This window comes from Scyliorhinus canicula, chromosome 10 (genome assembly GCF_902713615.1).
Source record: "Scyliorhinus canicula chromosome 10, sScyCan1.1, whole genome shotgun sequence".
In the NCBI taxonomy this organism is placed as follows: Eukaryota; Metazoa; Chordata; class Chondrichthyes; order Carcharhiniformes; family Scyliorhinidae; genus Scyliorhinus; species Scyliorhinus canicula.
In genome coordinates, this window is record NC_052155.1 from 40,802,720 (window position 1) to 40,820,029 (window position 17,310).

The window sequence follows — 17,310 nt, forward strand, 5'->3', positions numbered from 1 at the left end:
ATTCACGTAAATGCTGCTCCCAAGATTGCACCCTTTGCATCAATACTGATTTTCTTTCCAAAAAGCTGGAGATTGCCTGTCCAAAGAGATATCTCTCTCCCTGTTTTCCTCTCCTATCATTTCCTCTGCTCTCTTTGCTTTAAAAATTGGTCAGAATATGTTACCTCCTGTCCATGAACTGTGTTCGATTGGCATCCCATTAGTACAATGTTGATATCTCGATCATATTGGAGCTTGGATCAATGGAGTACCTCACTCTGCTCAAGGACTCTAGTATAGGTCATTTATTCCTGAGTGGCGTGTCTCTTCTTGTGAGCTCTGATATATTTCACAAAGCCATGGAGTAGTGTTGTTTCCCTTTCTTCCTGTTACACAAGGATCTTACTATATTTTTTCAAACTGTCAGACTCAGACTGAAAACCAGCTACTGCACAGACCATTTTTCACTCCAGCCTCTTTGAGGAAAAAAAAGAGTGGCCGTGGTTTACACCAACATTCTGGCGGGGTGGAGCCAGCACTTGGCTCCATCGATATCGGGGTGCCCATCTATAATGGGTGCCCCGATCAGCACTGAAGAGCAACTTTGTCTCCACTCCTTTGCCCCAACTACTGAGGTATCGGGGGCTCCCGCTCCGACCCCAACAGTTATCACGGGTTCCACCCTATCACCACCATGGAGGTATCGCCAACATTACCCCCTCAGTGCCCACAAGTACCCCCTCATTGCCTGTTCTCCACCTCCCCCACCCACCACACAAAACTGGAAACAACTCCACCCCCCATGGGAACCCCGGCACTGCCCTTGCACAGATTGGCACTGGAAGGGTGGCACTATGCCAAGCTGTGCCAAGGAATAGTGTCAGGGTGCCGTGTCAGGGAGCAGTGTCAAGGGGCAGTGCATGTTCCGCTCCCCTGGGGGCTTATACCTATCTTTGTGGGCCCCCCCCCACCCAAAGAGATCCCTTTGACTGAATCTCATCTTTCAAAACCTGTTGCAAACCTCGCTGACGTGATGTCACGTTGGCGAGGTTTCAATATTCAGGAAGGGGGGAATCATGTGGCGGGGTGCGGCAGGGTAACGATATTTAAATGTATTCAAATCCATTAAAATAAGGTTCTCACCCATTCTGGGCATGAACCTTAGGACGTTACCAGCGAGGGATGGGGAAAAATCAAATCAGGAAACGCTATCTCTCCTGATTCTCTCCGGATTCTCTGCACGCATGGCCATTCTCTCTGAGGGAAACATATGCTGAAAACCACCCCAAACGTCATCCATCTCTTGTAACACAGGCTATTGTGTTATAAACCACTCTGCAATATTCTAATTTAGGATGAGGTCCAAAGTATTTGCATCGGCATGAAAAAGCTGGGTATGTCAATTCTCCCAATATACATTAAACACAGAGGAAAATCAAATGAGTTGGTTTAATTCAAGTTATACAATACCCTTGGCTATTAGTTCAGGGCTTTGGCTGGATTAAGATCTTCAATCTTAGATCATTCTTTTGAGGTTTCTTTTGAAGTACATTGTATAATGGTAAACGGTAAGATTTTTTTTTAATAAACAATTTTATTGAGGTAGTTTTTGGCTTTATAAACAATTACAGACATCATCAGAAAGAAAGCAAAAAAGGCAAAAATGTGCAAACATCCACGTACTTTCAATACTTCCATCGTAACATATTGCACAAGCCCGCTCCTCTCCCACCGGTACTACCTCCCATATTTTCCCTCCTACTCTACTCTACTCCCCCCCTCCCCCTCCCACCCCCCTGCTGACGCTCACTCTCCCGCAAAGAAGTCAATAAATGGTTGCCACCTCCGGGTGAACCCTTGCACAGATCCCTCAAGGCGAACTTAATTTTTTCCATCCCCAGGAAACTCGACATGTCCGCAAGCCACCACTCAGTCTTCGGGGGCTTTGAGTCCCTCCACGCCAATAATATTAGTCGCCGGGCTATTAGGGAAGCAAAGGCCAAGACATCGGCCTCTTTCTCCCCCTGGATGCCCGGGTCTTCCGAAACCCCAAAAATTGCCACCCCTGGACTCATCACCACCCTTGTTTTTAGCACCTGGGACATGACCCCCGCAAATCCCTCCCAGTACCCCCTCAGCTTAGGGCATGCCCAAAACATGTGAACATGGTTCGCTGGTCCTCCCGCGCACCTAGCGCATTTGTCCTCTATCCCGAAAAATATGCTCATCCGAGCCACCGTCATATGGGCCCGGTGAACAACCTTAAATTAGATCAGCCCAAGCCTAGCACATGTCGCGGTCGTATTTACCCTACTCAGGGCCTCTGCTCACAGCCCATCCTCCATTTCCCCGCCTAGCTCCTCCTCCCATTTAAGTTTCAGTTCCTCTGTCTGGGACCCTTTCTCCCTCATGAGCACCTTATATATACCCGAGACTCTGCCCTCCCCTTCTTCCCTCCTAGAGACTATTCTGTCGAGGATTCCCATTGGCGGGAGGCGTGGGAAAGATGGGACCTGTCTACGAACAAAGTTCCGCAACTGTAGGTATCTAAAATCATTTCCCCTTACCAACCCAAATTTCTCCTCCAAGCTCCTCAAACTCGCGAAGCTCCCTTCCAGGAACATATCACCCACCCTTCCCGCCCCTGCTCGCTGCCATACTCGGAACCCCCCATCCATACTGCCGGGGGCAAACCGATGGTTGTCGCAGATTGGCGCCCAGACAGACGCCCCCATCTCCCCCACATGCCTCCTCCACTGGCCCCATATCTGCAGGGTCGCCACCACTACCGGGCTGGTGGTGTACTTGGCCGGCGGCAGCGATAGAGGAGCCGTGACCAGGGCTTCCAAGCTGGAGCCCCTGCACGAAGCCGCCTCCACCCGCTCCCAAATAGACCCCGTACCCACCATCCACTTCCTTATCATAGCGATGTTGGCCGCCCAGTAATAATTGATCAGACTCGGCAAAGCCAGCCCTCCCTCGCTGCGGTTCCTCTCTAACATCGCCTTCTTCACCCGCGGGGATTTACCCGCCCAGACAAAGCTCATGATCAGCCCGTTAACTCTTTTGAAGAAGGACTGTGGGATAAAGATCGGGAGGCACTGAAAAATAAACAAAAATCGAGGGAGGATTGTCATCTTTACAGTCTGCACCCTCCCTGCAGCGCCGGCCCTAGGGTTGCTGGCGCCCCGGGCAAGCTGAACTTCGGCGCCCTTGGGGGGGGGGGGGGGGGGGGGCCGAGAGGGGGTGCCGAGAGAGGGGGGGGCGGGGCCGAGAGGAGGGGGGGGGCCAAGAGGAGGGGGGGCGGGGCCGAGAGGAGGGGGGGCGGGGCCGAGAGGAGGGGCGGGGACCCGGGGGGGCGGGGACCCCAGGGGGGCGGGGACCCGGGGGGGGGAGCGGACCGAGCGGGGGGCGGACCGGGGAGCGGACCGAGCGGGGGCGGACCGGGGGAGCGGACCGAGCGGGGGCGGACCGGGGGAGCGGACCAAGCGGGGGGCGGACCGAGGGGGGGCGGACCGGGGGAGCGGACCGAGCGGGGGGCGGACCGAGGGGGGGCGGACCGGGGGAGCGGACCGAGCGGGGGGCGGACAGAGGGGGGGCGCCCTGGGGGAGGGCGGCCACCGCGCATGCGCTGGTTGGCACCGGCCCAACTGCGCATGCGCGGGACCCGAGTCTTTGGCGCCCCCTAGCACATGGCGCCCCGGGCGACGGCCCGTGTTGCCGGTGCCTTGAGCCGGCCCTGCCTCCCTGCCAGCGACAGCGGGAGTGCATCCCATCTCCGAAACTCTCCCTTCATTTGCTCCACCACCCTGGCCAAATTTAACTTATGCAGCCTGCCCCAGTCTCGTGCCACCTGGATTCCCAAATACCGGAAATTTTTCTCAACCAGCCTAAACGGTAGTCCTCTCAATCTGTTCTCCTGGCCCCTTGCCTGTACCACAAACATTTCACTCTTGACCGTATTTAATTTGTATCCTGAGAACTGGCCGAACTTCCTCAGCATTCCCAGTATAGTTCCCATCCCGGCCACTGGGACCGACACGTACAGGAGCAGGTCGTCTGCATAAAGAGAAACCCTGTGTTCAACCCCGCCCCTCACCATCCCCTTCCAACCCTCTGCGGCTCTCAGCGCAATCGCCAGCGGCTCTATGGCCAGCGCAAACAGCAGCGGGGAGAGCGGGCAGCCCTGTCTGGTCCCATGGTACAACCTAAAGTACTCCAACACTTCTCTGTTGGTCCTGACGCTGGCCCTCGGGGCCTGATATAATCATTTGATCCAATCCACCAATCCCTCCCTGAACTCAAACCGTCCGAGCACCTCCCATAGATAGTCCCACTCCACCCGGTCAAAGGCCTTCTCGGCGTCCATTGCCACCACTACCTCCACCTCCCTACCCGCCGGGGGCATCATTATCACATTGAGCAGTCTCCTCAGATTGGCCGCCAGCTGCCTACCTTTCACAAACCCCGTTTGATCCTCCCCAATCACCTCCGGTACACAGTCCTCCATTCTACCCGCCAGTACCTTTGCCAGGAGCTTGGCGTCTACATTAATCAGGGAGATATAAAACTCTACTGGGTATCCATCCGGCCCCGGGGACTTCCCCGACTGCATGGCCTTTAGGCCCCCCAATACCTCCTCTACTCTAATCGGGGCCCCCAGCTCTTCCACTCGCCCCCCACCAACTGTTGGGAATGTTAACCCGTCCAGAAACCTTTTCATCCCCTCCGGTTCTTCCGGCGGCTCCGAAGCATACAGCTTACGAGAGAAGTCCCGGAATACCCTATTCAATTCTGCTGGGTCCTCCACTTTGCGCCCCCCCTCGTCCCTCACTCTACCTATTTCCCTGGCCGCCTCCCTCCTCCTGAGTTGCTGCGCTAACAGTCTGCTAGCCTTTTCCCCATGCTCGTACACCACTCCCCTCGCCTTCCTAAGCTGTTCCACGGCCCTGCTCGTGGATAGTGCCCCCAGTTCCGCCTGTAGTCTCTGCCTCTCCCTGAGTAAAACCTCCCCCAGGGACTCCGCGTGCTCTTCATCTATCCGACCCATTTCCCTGACCAATCTAGCCATCTCTGCCCGGTCTGCCTTGGCTCTATGGGCCCCAATTGAAATCAGCTCCCCCCGCACTACTGCCTTTAGCGCCTCCCACAGGGTCGCCGCTGAGACCGCCCCCGTGTCATTCACCTGCAGGTAATTTTTTATACATTTCCGAAGCCTCTCGCAGATCCCCTCCTCCGACAGCAGTCCCACATCTAGCCTCCATTGCGGGTGTTGATAGCTCGCTCCCCCGAACTGCAGGTCCACCCAATGCGGGGCATGGTCTGAAATGGTAATTGCTGAGTATTCCGTGTTCTTTACCTCCCCCATACAGTCCCTGCTTAGTACAAAGAAATCTATCCTGGAATATGCTTTATGGACGTGCGAGTAAAACGAGTAGCCCCTTCCTGTTGGCTGTCTATCTCTCCAGGGGTCCACTGCCCCCGTTTGCTCCATAAACCCTTTCAGCTCCCTTGCCATTGCTGAGAGTCTACCCGTTCTGGGACACGACCGATCCAAAGTCGGGTCAAGGACCATGTTAAAGTTCCCTCCCATTATTAGCCTGCGAGAATCCAGGTCCGGGATCTTCCCCAGCACTCTTTTAATGAAGTCCAGCGGCACGGTAGCATTGTGGATAGCATAATTGCTTCACAGCTCCAGGGTCCCAGGTTCGATTCCGGCTTGGGTCACTGTCTGTGTGGAGTCTGCACATCCACCCCGTGTGTGCGTGGGTTTCCTCCGGGTGCTCCGGTTTCCTCCCACAGTCCAAAGATGTGCAGGTTAGGTGGATTGGCCATGATAAATTGCCCTTAGTGTCCAAAATTGCCCTTAGTGTTGGGTGAGGTTTATGGGGCTAGGGTGGAGGTGTTGACCTCGGGTAGGGTGCTCTTTCCAAGAGCCGGTGCAGACTCGATGGGCCAAGTGGCCTCCTTCTGCACTGTAAATTCTATGATAATCCCAGTTCGGGGCATATATATTCACCAGCACCACTCTTCTCCCCTCCAGTCTGCCCCGTACCATCAGGTATCTGCCCCCCCTGTCTGCGGATATGCCCTCTGCCTCAAATTGCACGCGCTTGTTGATCATGATTGTCACCCCTCTGGACTTCGAGTCCAAGTCCGAGTGGAAGACCTGGCTAATCCAGCCCTTCCTTAGCCTGGTCTGGTCCGACACTTTCAGATGTGTCTCCTGCAACATAATTACGTCTGCCCTCAGGGCCCGCAAGTGCGCGAACACCCGCGCCCTCTTAACCGGCCCATTCAGTCCCTTGACGTTCCAGGTGATCAACCTGGTCGGGGGGCACATCCCCCCCCCCCCCCCCCCCCCCCCCACCCCCCCCCCCCCCCACTTCGCCGGTCAGCCATAGCCTTTCTCGGGCTGGCCCCTGGCCCGTGCGTCGCGCCATTCCTGGCCCGCCCTTTGGCTGCCTCCACCCTCGACCTCCTTTCCAGTGCCTATTTCAAGTCCCTCTCCCGTCAGCAGAACAACCCCCCCCTCCCCTAACCCCATCCCCCGATACCCCCACCCCTGCCATCTACTGGCTGTAACTTCAACGGTAAGATTTTAAACAAAATAGAATAGAGATATTTGTGTGCAGAGACACAGCGTCTATAGAAGCGAATCACAAAATGGAATTCCTGGTTTTCTGATCAGAATAAAAATTGAGGAGGTAATTTGGAACTGTAGGAAATCTTAGTTGGGCAGTGGCTGGAGTATCACATACAGTTTAGCATTCCATTATAGGAAGGATATCAGAGTTTTAGAAAAAGTGCATGTTGGATTCACTAATTGTTTGGGGTTGCAGTCATAAATGAGTGGAGAAATACGTTTTTTTTTTCATTAGGTCAGTGAAGATGTAGCGTTGACCGAATGGAGGTTTTCAATTCAAGATTAAAATAGACAATGGTGGACTGTTTCTGTCAGTGACGAGAAGATGCCAAAGTACCAGCTGAGAGTTTGCAATGATTACAATGCCAGCATTACTGTCATTACTCCACTGAAACTGATGGACATGAGTGAGTCCGCACATGCTCAGAACAAGCCCGTCATCCAGAAGGGTAGGCGGTGGCGCAGCGGTATTGTCACTGGACTAGTAGCCCAGGTTCAAATCCCGCCACTGCAGATGGTGAAATTTGAATTCAATAAAGATCTGGTATCAAAAGTCTAATGATGACCATGACAACATTGTCAATTGTCGTAAAAACCCATCTACTGCACTAATGTCCTTTAGGGACTTACTTGGTTTGGTCTACATGTGACTCCAGACCCACAGCAATGTGGTTGACTCTTAACTTTCCCCTCAAGGGCAATTGGGATGGGCAATAAATACTGGCACTGCCTGTGATGCCCATGTCTCATGAAGGAATAAAAAAAAAGTTACTGTCCATGTTTCTCCAGATAATGTACTGTTGAGACAGCCCAGACTGCAATCAATGGGAAATCTGAGAGTGGATGGGAACTTTCAATCTTACTCCTGTTAGTCTCACTGTAAAAACCCTTGGAAAAGTTACATTGTGTTGGATGACTTCATAACTTTATTAACTTCATAAATACTTCTAAAGACCCTCCCTGGCCTTGAAAAGCAAACTCTATATTTGTGGAACGCCAGTTTTCTCCATAATGGATAAACATTCCACATGTTAAAATAATGATAAATTAAAAGATTTTTTGCATTGATATTTTAGCTTCTATCTAAATCCAATCATTACCATTTATTTCACTATCTGAAAACTCCAATTGTAAATGAAGAGTAAAGTCATTTTAACTTATTGGTTTGCTGATTGTGAGAATAATTCAATGTGATTGGCTGCTTACTCAGCTTGTTGATACCACTGCTGCTGCACAGCTGGAGGACCTCCTGATTTAGGCGCCAGATTTGCTATTGTGAAAGGGGAAATCCACACCAACAAGACCACTCGATCTTGGTGAGCAATTTTCTTCAAGACTAGTGGCGATTGTTGCTTCGTTGCTGACCGTAAATTCAGTGGAAGAACGGTGTAAATGGCACAGGTGTTCGTTCTACCCCCATCAGGACAGCTGGACAAGGTGAATATACAAAGAACAAAGGACAATACAGCACAGGAACTTCGAAGGGCAATATAGCCCTTCGGCCCTCCAAGCCTGTACCGGTCACGATACCAACCTTTGCCAACACCCTAAAGAGATGAACAAAGAACAATACAGTTGCTTGATTAGAACTTAAGAACAGAAATAGGCATTTCAAAGCCTCTAGACTGTTACATCATCCAATCACATCACAGCTGATCTGTACTTCAACGCCATTAATTTGCCTATGATGCTCTTTCCTAATAATTTTTAAAAGAATCTTTGTCTTTATCACAAAGACTGTGGAAATTGCCCAGGAGGAGAAACAAAAGTCAACCACGATTTCCATTTCTGATCACTTTCTAGTGTCATGTGTTGGACCAGTTCACATGCGAATTCCAGGTGAGGCCAAAGTCAGGGAACAAGTGAGATGCCCCCCTCATAATTCCCCCAAATTAAAAGTTGCCAACACCCACAATCAAGGAAGAGAGAGGAATGATGGTGTCAGGAGATGTTGGGATGAAGTGTAGCATTCCCTAACGTAAGGCAAAATCAACAACTGTTGTAGAAGCGATGCCCATAATGGAATCATTTATCAACTCCCGAGTGGAGGTACGTTTGATCGGCTGATGAGCTTTCCTCGCTTCCTATTTTAAAATGGCTGTTTCAGGAGTGCTGCTGATAGCTGTAGAACCAAACATCAATCCCATCTTTAGGAGTCTGAACAAAAACAGAAGATAAAGGAGAAGCAGAGGCTTCTCAATTTTCATTTCTGAAATACTTTGAATAAGTTGGTTACTTTGTAATCCCAACGAACAAGCATGGTTTTAACCTCAGCAGCTCCCTCATCAACCATCCAGTGAAGTTACATCCAGTGAGTACATATTTTGTTTGATCTTACACATATACATATCTATGATCTGTGTTCATTTATATGTTTCTTGTCACCACTAAATATTTGCTGTGTGTCTGGTTATAAAATATGCCTCCCTTGTATCAGCTGAACAGAAGGAGGGACTTAACAGGAGTGCAAAGTTGAAGGGTTAGACGAAGAATTTTAAAAAGTAGCGAAAATGACAGACAAATAAATGCTGTGGTGAGTTAGAAATTGTTCTTGTGGCTCTACGACCTGGTTCAGAATCTAATCCTCGACAAATTGATCAAGTTTCCTGTGCTTAATGGCTATATTAGCCCTATGTTAAGTGAGTATTGGCCATCTCAATCCAGTCCCTAGTGTTTGTGGCTCAATACTGATTGGCAAACTTTGTCGGAGAAGCCACAAGCTGGTTGGTGTGGGAGTCAGATTGCCATAAACTGTTTAATAGAAACATAGAAACTAAGAGCAGGAGGAGGCCATTTGGCCCTTCAGGCCTGCTGCATCATTCATTATGATTATGGCTGATTATCCAACTCAATAGTTGGAATGTGTTGAAATCCTGTCATGGTACAATCATGGGGGAACACAATTAATTCATCTATTCAATGAAATAATAAAAATCTGGAGTTGCAATATAGTTAGTTTCATGGCACCAAGCACCAACGTTGAGATTAATATTGATTGTTGTTAAGAACTCATCTGGTCCACTAATGTCCTTCAGAGAAGGAAATTTGCCGTCCTTACCTGGCCTCGCCTACTTGCGACTACATTTGACACAGCAATGTGGTTGACAGCAGATGCAGCGTGCATAAACAGAGTAAAATGATCCCATAACAAATGGGTCGATTCTAAGCCCTGCATCCTGCCACATCCAGTCGTGAATGATGGTGGACAATTCTACAAGTAACAGGAGGAAGAGGCTCTACAAATATACCCAACCCCGATGAGGCGGGGGGTGGGGGGGTGGGGGGGGGGGGGGGGGGGGGGGGGGGGTGAGACCCAGCACATCATCGCATTTGCAACCACCTTAGACAGATGTTCCATCTTGGCCTCTTCCTGAGTTCTCCAGCATTACGGGCAACGGTCTTCAGTCAATTTGATCCCCTCCAAATGGCATCAAGAAATGGCTGAAGGCACTGGATACTGAAAAGGCTATGTGGCTCGACACATCCGGCAACAGTACTGAAGAAATGTCCTTCAGAACTAGCTGTGTCCCTAGCCAAGCTGATCCAGTACAGCTGCAACACTGGCATCTATCTGTCACTGTGTAATTATCCAGCAAAAGCAGGTTAAATTCAATCCAGCAAATTACAGTGTGAGCAGCAAAGTGACGAACAGCTGTGAACAGTGCGATCATGTGACGCTTACAAAATTGTGGAGGCTGGGTCTTTAAATTTAATTAAGGCACGGTTCTTTTTGTGATAGACAAGGTTTATGGGGGGGGGGGGGGGGGTGTAGAGAAGGTGGTGGAGCTGAGACTACAGCCGGATCAGCCATGATCATATTGAACGGGAGAGCAAACCCGAAAGGCCAAATGGCCTACTGCTACTTGTAATTCCTATGTTATATAACAATAACCTGGGTCACTTGGTTCCTGATCCTATCATGGCATTGTCCAAACATGGACAAAAGGGCTGAATTACAGAGAGGGTCGAGAGTGAATGTCCTTGACATCAAGGTAGCATTTGACCGACTGTGGCATCAACGAGTCCTGATAAAATTGAAGTCAATGGGAATTAAGGGGAAACCTGGTTGGAGTTATAGCTAGCACAAAGAAAGATGATTGTATCATGGAGCCATATAGTTTTACAGCACAGAAAGAAGACCTTCAGCCCATCGTGTCTGTGCCGGTCATCATGCCGGCCATCAAGCACCTACCTAGTCGAATCCCATTTTCCAGCACTTGGTCCGTAGCCTTGTATGCTATGGCATTTTATGTGCTCATCAACATACTTCTAAAACATTCTGAGGGTTCCTTTCTCTATCACTTTCAGGCAGTGAGTTCCAGATTCCCACCACTCCCTGGGTGAAAAAGCATTTCCTCAAATCTCCAAATCTAGAAACTCATTACCTTAAATCTATGCCTCCTGTTACTGACTCCTCAACTAAGAGGAAAGTTTCTTCACAACTTTGTACACCTCAATCAGGTCCATCCCCTATATACAAGCTGCACTGCAGCAACTCACCCAAGGCTTCTTGGACAGTAACTTCCAAACCCAGAATCTCTACCACCTAAAAGGACAAGGGAAGCAGACACATGGGACCACCACCACCTGCAAGTTTTCCCCCAAGCCACACAACAATTTGACTTGAAATATATCCATGTTTCTTCTCTGTCACTGGTTCAAAATCATGGAACTCTCTTCCTAACATATTACATCATGGGGACTACAGCAGTCAAGAGGGCAGCTCACCACTACGTTCTCAAGGACAATTAGGGGTGGGCAATAAATTCTGGCCTTGCCAACGATACCCATCCTGACACTGAGCAGAAATAAAGTATGGCAATTGTCTTCTGCATTGATAAGCTCACCTGTAAATATTGCAATGTACAATTCCAGAAGAGAAAAATTGCACATCTGTATTTATTGTAGTTGAGAATGTTGACATAAATGATATAGAACCAAATGTTGTTGGTTGATTGGTAATTGTTCCTCGAGACCGTTGAGGTTTTTACATTGAATATCTTTGCTAACAACATTTTACTGCATCAAGAATGAATTGGTTTAGCTGTGCTGTTTGACAAGAAATTGCAATTCCTGGTTAACTTGCCTGGTAATACTCGACAATGTAACGGCTCCTAGATTAGATGACTTCACTTTTTTTCACCCTAAATTCAATCCTAAATTTAATTATGTTGTGCAGGTGAACTGGAATGAATGGCTCTAAAATAACCCAATTCAGTGATCAGGTAGATCTTGTCAGATTAGTAAACTGTGGCCAAACTATGTCACAGATTACAGGGCAATCTGTCACATTGCCACAAGGTGCCAAAAGTGGGAAAGAGAACCATTCGATGGTGCTGAAATCCCTAGGTTTGAAAAGGACACAGGTGCACAAAAATATGTTCTCTACATTAAAAATAATGGGTTTCAATCTAAATACAGTGCACACTCGCACAGAAATAACAACTAACTTTTCCCTAGCATTTTGGACATACTATCCAATTGATTGTTTAAAAAAGGCATAACGTTTGATGTATTTTGACAATAATGAGAAGATGTCTGCAGTGGGTATTTATGTTGGCACAAGTGAAAAATGGATATTAAAGCCAATGTATTTGACTTCACTATTGAGCTCAGACTATATAATTGCCTTTTGGACTGAATACTTTTAGCCCCATTATCTGCTCGTTTCTTGAATTCATAGCTGTCAAAATGAAGCAGAATAATAAAGCAATAAGTATGACGGTATACGAATTTGAGAACACAGCTAAGGGTTTTCTAATGCAAAAGATTTCATCATCATTAGCCATAAGAGTCTAATTACTAGCTAATATCTTCATGCCTACAATTTAAGGCCAAGCAAACAGATGGAACGAGAGTCCGAAAACCAGCTGAGGGTACAGCTTTTGAGTTGAGACCTGGCAGAACGTTTGCACATTTGATCATCAGAGTTTTCCAAGAGAAACATCAAGTCACCACAACAGTGAGTGATGGCTCGACCCAGGGAACTACTCTATGGTGAGTGGTTTGAACAATCCAAAAGGAGGGACTGGGGAATACTATTTTGTTCGCTGTACAACCCCAATATTGTGCCTTAGCTGGAACCCAAGAAAATCTCCCTCTACCTCATCAGTGGGAATTATTTTATTTTCCAACCAATGGGGCTGAATGAATTGCCTTAATGTCAATTTTTGGACCAAATTGAATCATGCTGTGGAGCTAGTTTGGAAATGCCTTTAACTTTAACCAGAACCCTCGCAACGGAAATAAAAAGGATCAGAATGTAGAAGCCATTGTCACTTCAGTGCGAAGTGTATGGATGAAATCAATTACACTCAGTCCACACCATAAACTTGGCTGCCCTGCTGCTAAGTGGATGCGGTTTGTGAGTTTGCATTGCAATAGTTATTTCTTCTTGTGTAGTGAAACCTTTCTGGTGGATTTCATTTTGCATTTAGCTGAGGTTTAATCTGGGGCACATGACATTGCAATACTGCATTTTACTTAATCCGTTCTCCACCTTCAACATGAGGTCTCAACTTTTGACTGTTTTGGACACTCCTTTGAAACTCTGTAGGCTGCCCCATTACATTAAAGGTGTTGTGTAGTTGTAAGTTGTACTAACTCAGGGGCATTGATTTAATTTGGTAGTGATCTGGTAAATGCATTCATGTAAAGTTGCTGGGCTGGATTCTCCGGTCGCCGATGCCGAAATCACGTTCAGCGATCGGCTGGAGAATCACAGTTCCCAACCAAATCGGGGTCAGTGCCACTTTCGTGATGCTCCGCCCCTTCCAAAGCGGCGTACTCGGACAGTGCGCCATGCCACGTATCAATTGCCTTAGGACATTGCCTGAGGCCCGCCCCTCCCCTGATGCTCTGCCCCCGACCGGCCAAGTTCCCGACGGCATCGGTTGCGTGTGGTGTCATCCGTCGGGAACTCTGCATGGCGGCTGCAGATTCAGTCCAGAGCCCATGGTATGGCCACTGCCATGCGCATGCGCGGCCGCAGACCCGGAGATTCTCTGAGCCGTACCGGCAGCTAGAGCCGGGTGCTCTGCGCTGCCGGCATGCTAGCCCCCAGCAAAACGGGGATCAGTAGCTGTTTTACATCATTTTCTCTGGGGTAAAATGACGCCTTTCCCACGCCGGGGTGGGGACATAGCCTCAGAATCAGAGAATCCAGCCCCCTTTATGAGCTACTTCAATTAAGTAGTCAACTCATTTGCAGTGACCGCACCAAACACCCCTTTTCCAAGGATGCTCACTTGGCTTGGGCTCTGGAAGACTGGTATTCAAGAGCCAATTTATGTTTACGATGCCCTTAGCCTGACATGGTCCAGGTTCTTTTCGAGGGCTTCTAATTCTGCCTGCATCAGGGTAGCTAGTTTTAGTCATGTAAACACATGAAACTGACTCACAAACACGTGCCTTTCAGAATCCAAACTTAATCATAGAACATAGAACATAGAACAGTACAGCACAGAACAGGCCCTTCGGCCCTCGATGTTGTGCCGAGCAATGATCACCCCGCTTAAACCCACGTAACCCGTATCCCAACAATCCCCCCATTAACCTTACACTACGGGCAATTTTAGCATGGCCAATCCACCTAACCCGCACATCTTTGGACTGTGGGAGGAAACCGGAGCACCCGGAGGAAACCCACGCACACACGGGGAGGACGTGCAGACTCCACACAGACAGTGACCCAGCCGGGAATCGAACCTGGGACCCTGGAGCTGTGAAGCATTGATGCTAACCACCATGCTACCGTGAGGCCCCATGTTGAAATAAGAATAGCACACCCAAAATATTTTGGTGCTGGGATACCAAAGCAAGCTAAAGCTCTCAGTGTGCTCTGCCAAATGACAATGTGCTCTCCGCAGGCCCATATTGATAAGCTCCCTCCCAAAACTATTTACTAGAATGCCCCCCCCCCCCCCCCCCCCCCTTTCCAGTAACTCAATTGTGGTTCGATGTCAAATTTAATCATGCTCGTGATGCACTTTGGGACGTTTTACTGCGTCAAAGGTGCTATACAAATGCAAGTTGTTATTGTGTGGCATATTATTAACACTTTTAAGAAGCAACTCATATCCTGGGTGCAATAACAATCTTGCTCATATTAACTGCAGATCCCACAGCAGCTGCAATTAGAAATGTGCACATGCGGCTATTTTTTAATTCATGAGTCTTCATAGTTGTTTCTGCCCACTATGGTTTCTCCAACAGGAATGCAAGATCACATAAGCCAGCAGTCAGTCAGTCAGCAAGAACAACTACCTCAATCTGCGTTACCCTTTTGGTCTTCAACTACCACTTAACAAAAAGCAGCTCAGGAAAAGGCAATTTAAAGCTAAAACATGCTTGCTATTTTAGCATGGCTCTGCAGTAGCATTCCCAGGCTTTGCCTCAGATGGTAAAGGCTTTGAATCCCTCTTGATATAGTCCTGGCAGGAGACCGGAGATTCTGCTCCGAATTCTGGGCTTGTGCCCCGCTGGGTGAGTGGCTCCCTCCCCATTTAATGGACTGTGGAAGCCCAAAAAACCCACCAGTGTGAACATAAGAATACAAGAACTAGGAGCCAGAATAGACCCACTCCACCATTCAAAGTGGACATGTCTGATCTTGGGCTCAAACTCCATATTCGCACCTGCTCCCCGTATCCCTTCATTCCCCGAGACAGCAACTATCTGCCTTATCCCAGCCTTAAAATGTGTTCAGTTTCGGAGCATCCACAACCTTCTGGGGTAGAGCATTCAAGAGGAGCCCATCAACTGGTGTAAAGATGGCAGAGGTCACGCTGCAGCCTGTCACACTGTTGATCAGTCTGTGAACCTTTCCACTATTCTCCAAAAGAATGTGACGGCATATTCTATTAGCCAATAGTCAGCCAAAGGCGTCAAAAAGGTACACAAAAGAATCGCACAGAGAAATGTCAATTACTAGCTAATATTCTATTTTTTTCTGGACTTCATGTGTCTGATGCCTTTGATATGTGTCGCCTTAAGAAGGACCTGAGAAACTAATTATGTTGCTGGGTCTCTCGCCCAAAGACAGCATGCTATTTTGTTTATTTTACTGCACTGTTACCAACAGTAACGCCATAGTCAGTAGCAGTGAGCCAAAGTGGAGCTCTGTTAAAGATCTTAGTGTTTATGAGGGTGAAAAAAAACACATCTGCATTGTTTTACAAACAACATCATTTAAGTATATATGTATTTGTTCTTGGGTGACAAGATCTCATTTATTGTCCACTCCGAAAATATAAACACTGTTGGACTCCTCACCCCAGGCAACATCAGTGGCAGGAAGAAAAATAGCTCTGGTTTCTCCCACTCGGAACTTTTCCATGTATCACTTTTCCCTCCCTTAGAAAAGATCAAGCTGCACACTAGCAGGATTAAAAGTTCAGCTTGTACAGCACACACACATCACATATTCTCCATGGGCTCTCCTTACTTTTGTTTCCTGCCATGAAATATTCCACTAAGGAATTTTTTTGAGGGTGAGTCTCGATTGAAAAAAACAACGGTAATGAAGGCATTAAATCACCCATGCCCGTTGAACCACTGGGAAACTGAGGTTGAAGCTTGGCCGTTTTAACAAGTCCTCCGGCAGACAGCTGTGACTGCCCCAACCTGGCAACCACACAGAGCACTTTACACAGATTTCCAAGATACTTTTCAATCCACCCTCCCCGCAAGAATAGTCGAGGAATCCAAATACTTCCTTGACACCAATTTAAATCGGAAAGGGCATGACATCCAGTAGCCACTAAATCTTCCTGATTTAATATTTCCCCAGATAACAATGTTGCCACTTTAGTGCAATTGAAACATTCCTCCAGGCGGCGTGCCCTTACACTCAGCTTCACTCTCCAGCTCTTCTGTCAGATCCTCCAAGTGATAGCTAATCCATTTCTCGATGTTGTCCCCCTCCTTTTATAAAAACTAATCTCGACCCCCCCCCCCCCCCCCCCCCCCCCTCCTCCCCGCCATCCGTCACCTCGAATCAACTTCTCTGCAATGAAACTTTGTTTGGACAGAGGGACTCCCAGCACAGGACACCCACACTCACCTGGATGATATTGCTTGCCACTAGAATCCAGAGCAGCAGCCACTTCATTCCTGTACAACGGTTGTAAATTCATTGAACCTTGAAGTTGAGACTTGTGCAGGTTCACAAAGTCAGGATTGCAGCAGTTTGCATTGCCGAACACGCAGTGTGATGAATGCAAATCCTCCCTGAATTTCTCCTCTGCAAAGTTAGCCTTTATTAATTCTCATGTGACGTCTGGATAACTGACGAGTCTACATACATATATGTACCCCCCCTCTCTCTTCCCTCCATCTCCCCTCCCCTCCCCTCCCCTGGGTGTCTATCCCGCTCTACCCACCTCCTGTCACACACTCGGTGCATTGCTGAGAGAGCTCGGACTTCTTAAAGGGACACCGCGCCCAGCAAACGGGGACGGACTGTTCCTGTTCTGGCTGCAACTGAATTGGAGACAGATTCCGAACGGGAGACGGACAAGGGAAATACCTGGAAAAGTTTGTCTTTTTTAATGTATCGAGAAAGTCCGGCAAATTAGGAACGGGAGGTTAAGTGTGAAAATCACAGGCAGGATGAGGTATACACACATTGTCCACATCTAAAAGGTGCAGACACACACATCTGACCAAATGCCACTTGCGTTAGG

At 48.4% G+C, this 17,310-nt stretch overlaps 1 protein-coding gene across 1 annotated transcript in view; it reads right to left on the reverse strand.

Moving 5' to 3' along the window:
- LOC119972311 (CCN family member 4-like) overlaps positions 1–16,897 on the reverse strand; it is a 115,399-nt gene extending 98,502 nt beyond the window's left edge. The window contains exon 1 of the mRNA XM_038808815.1: positions 16,689–16,897. Within this exon, the coding sequence (XP_038664743.1) occupies positions 16,689–16,736 (48 nt within the window). The 5' untranslated portion in view covers positions 16,737–16,897. The remainder of the gene's footprint in view (positions 1–16,688) is intronic.
- Positions 16,898–17,310: the final 413 nt, after the last annotated feature.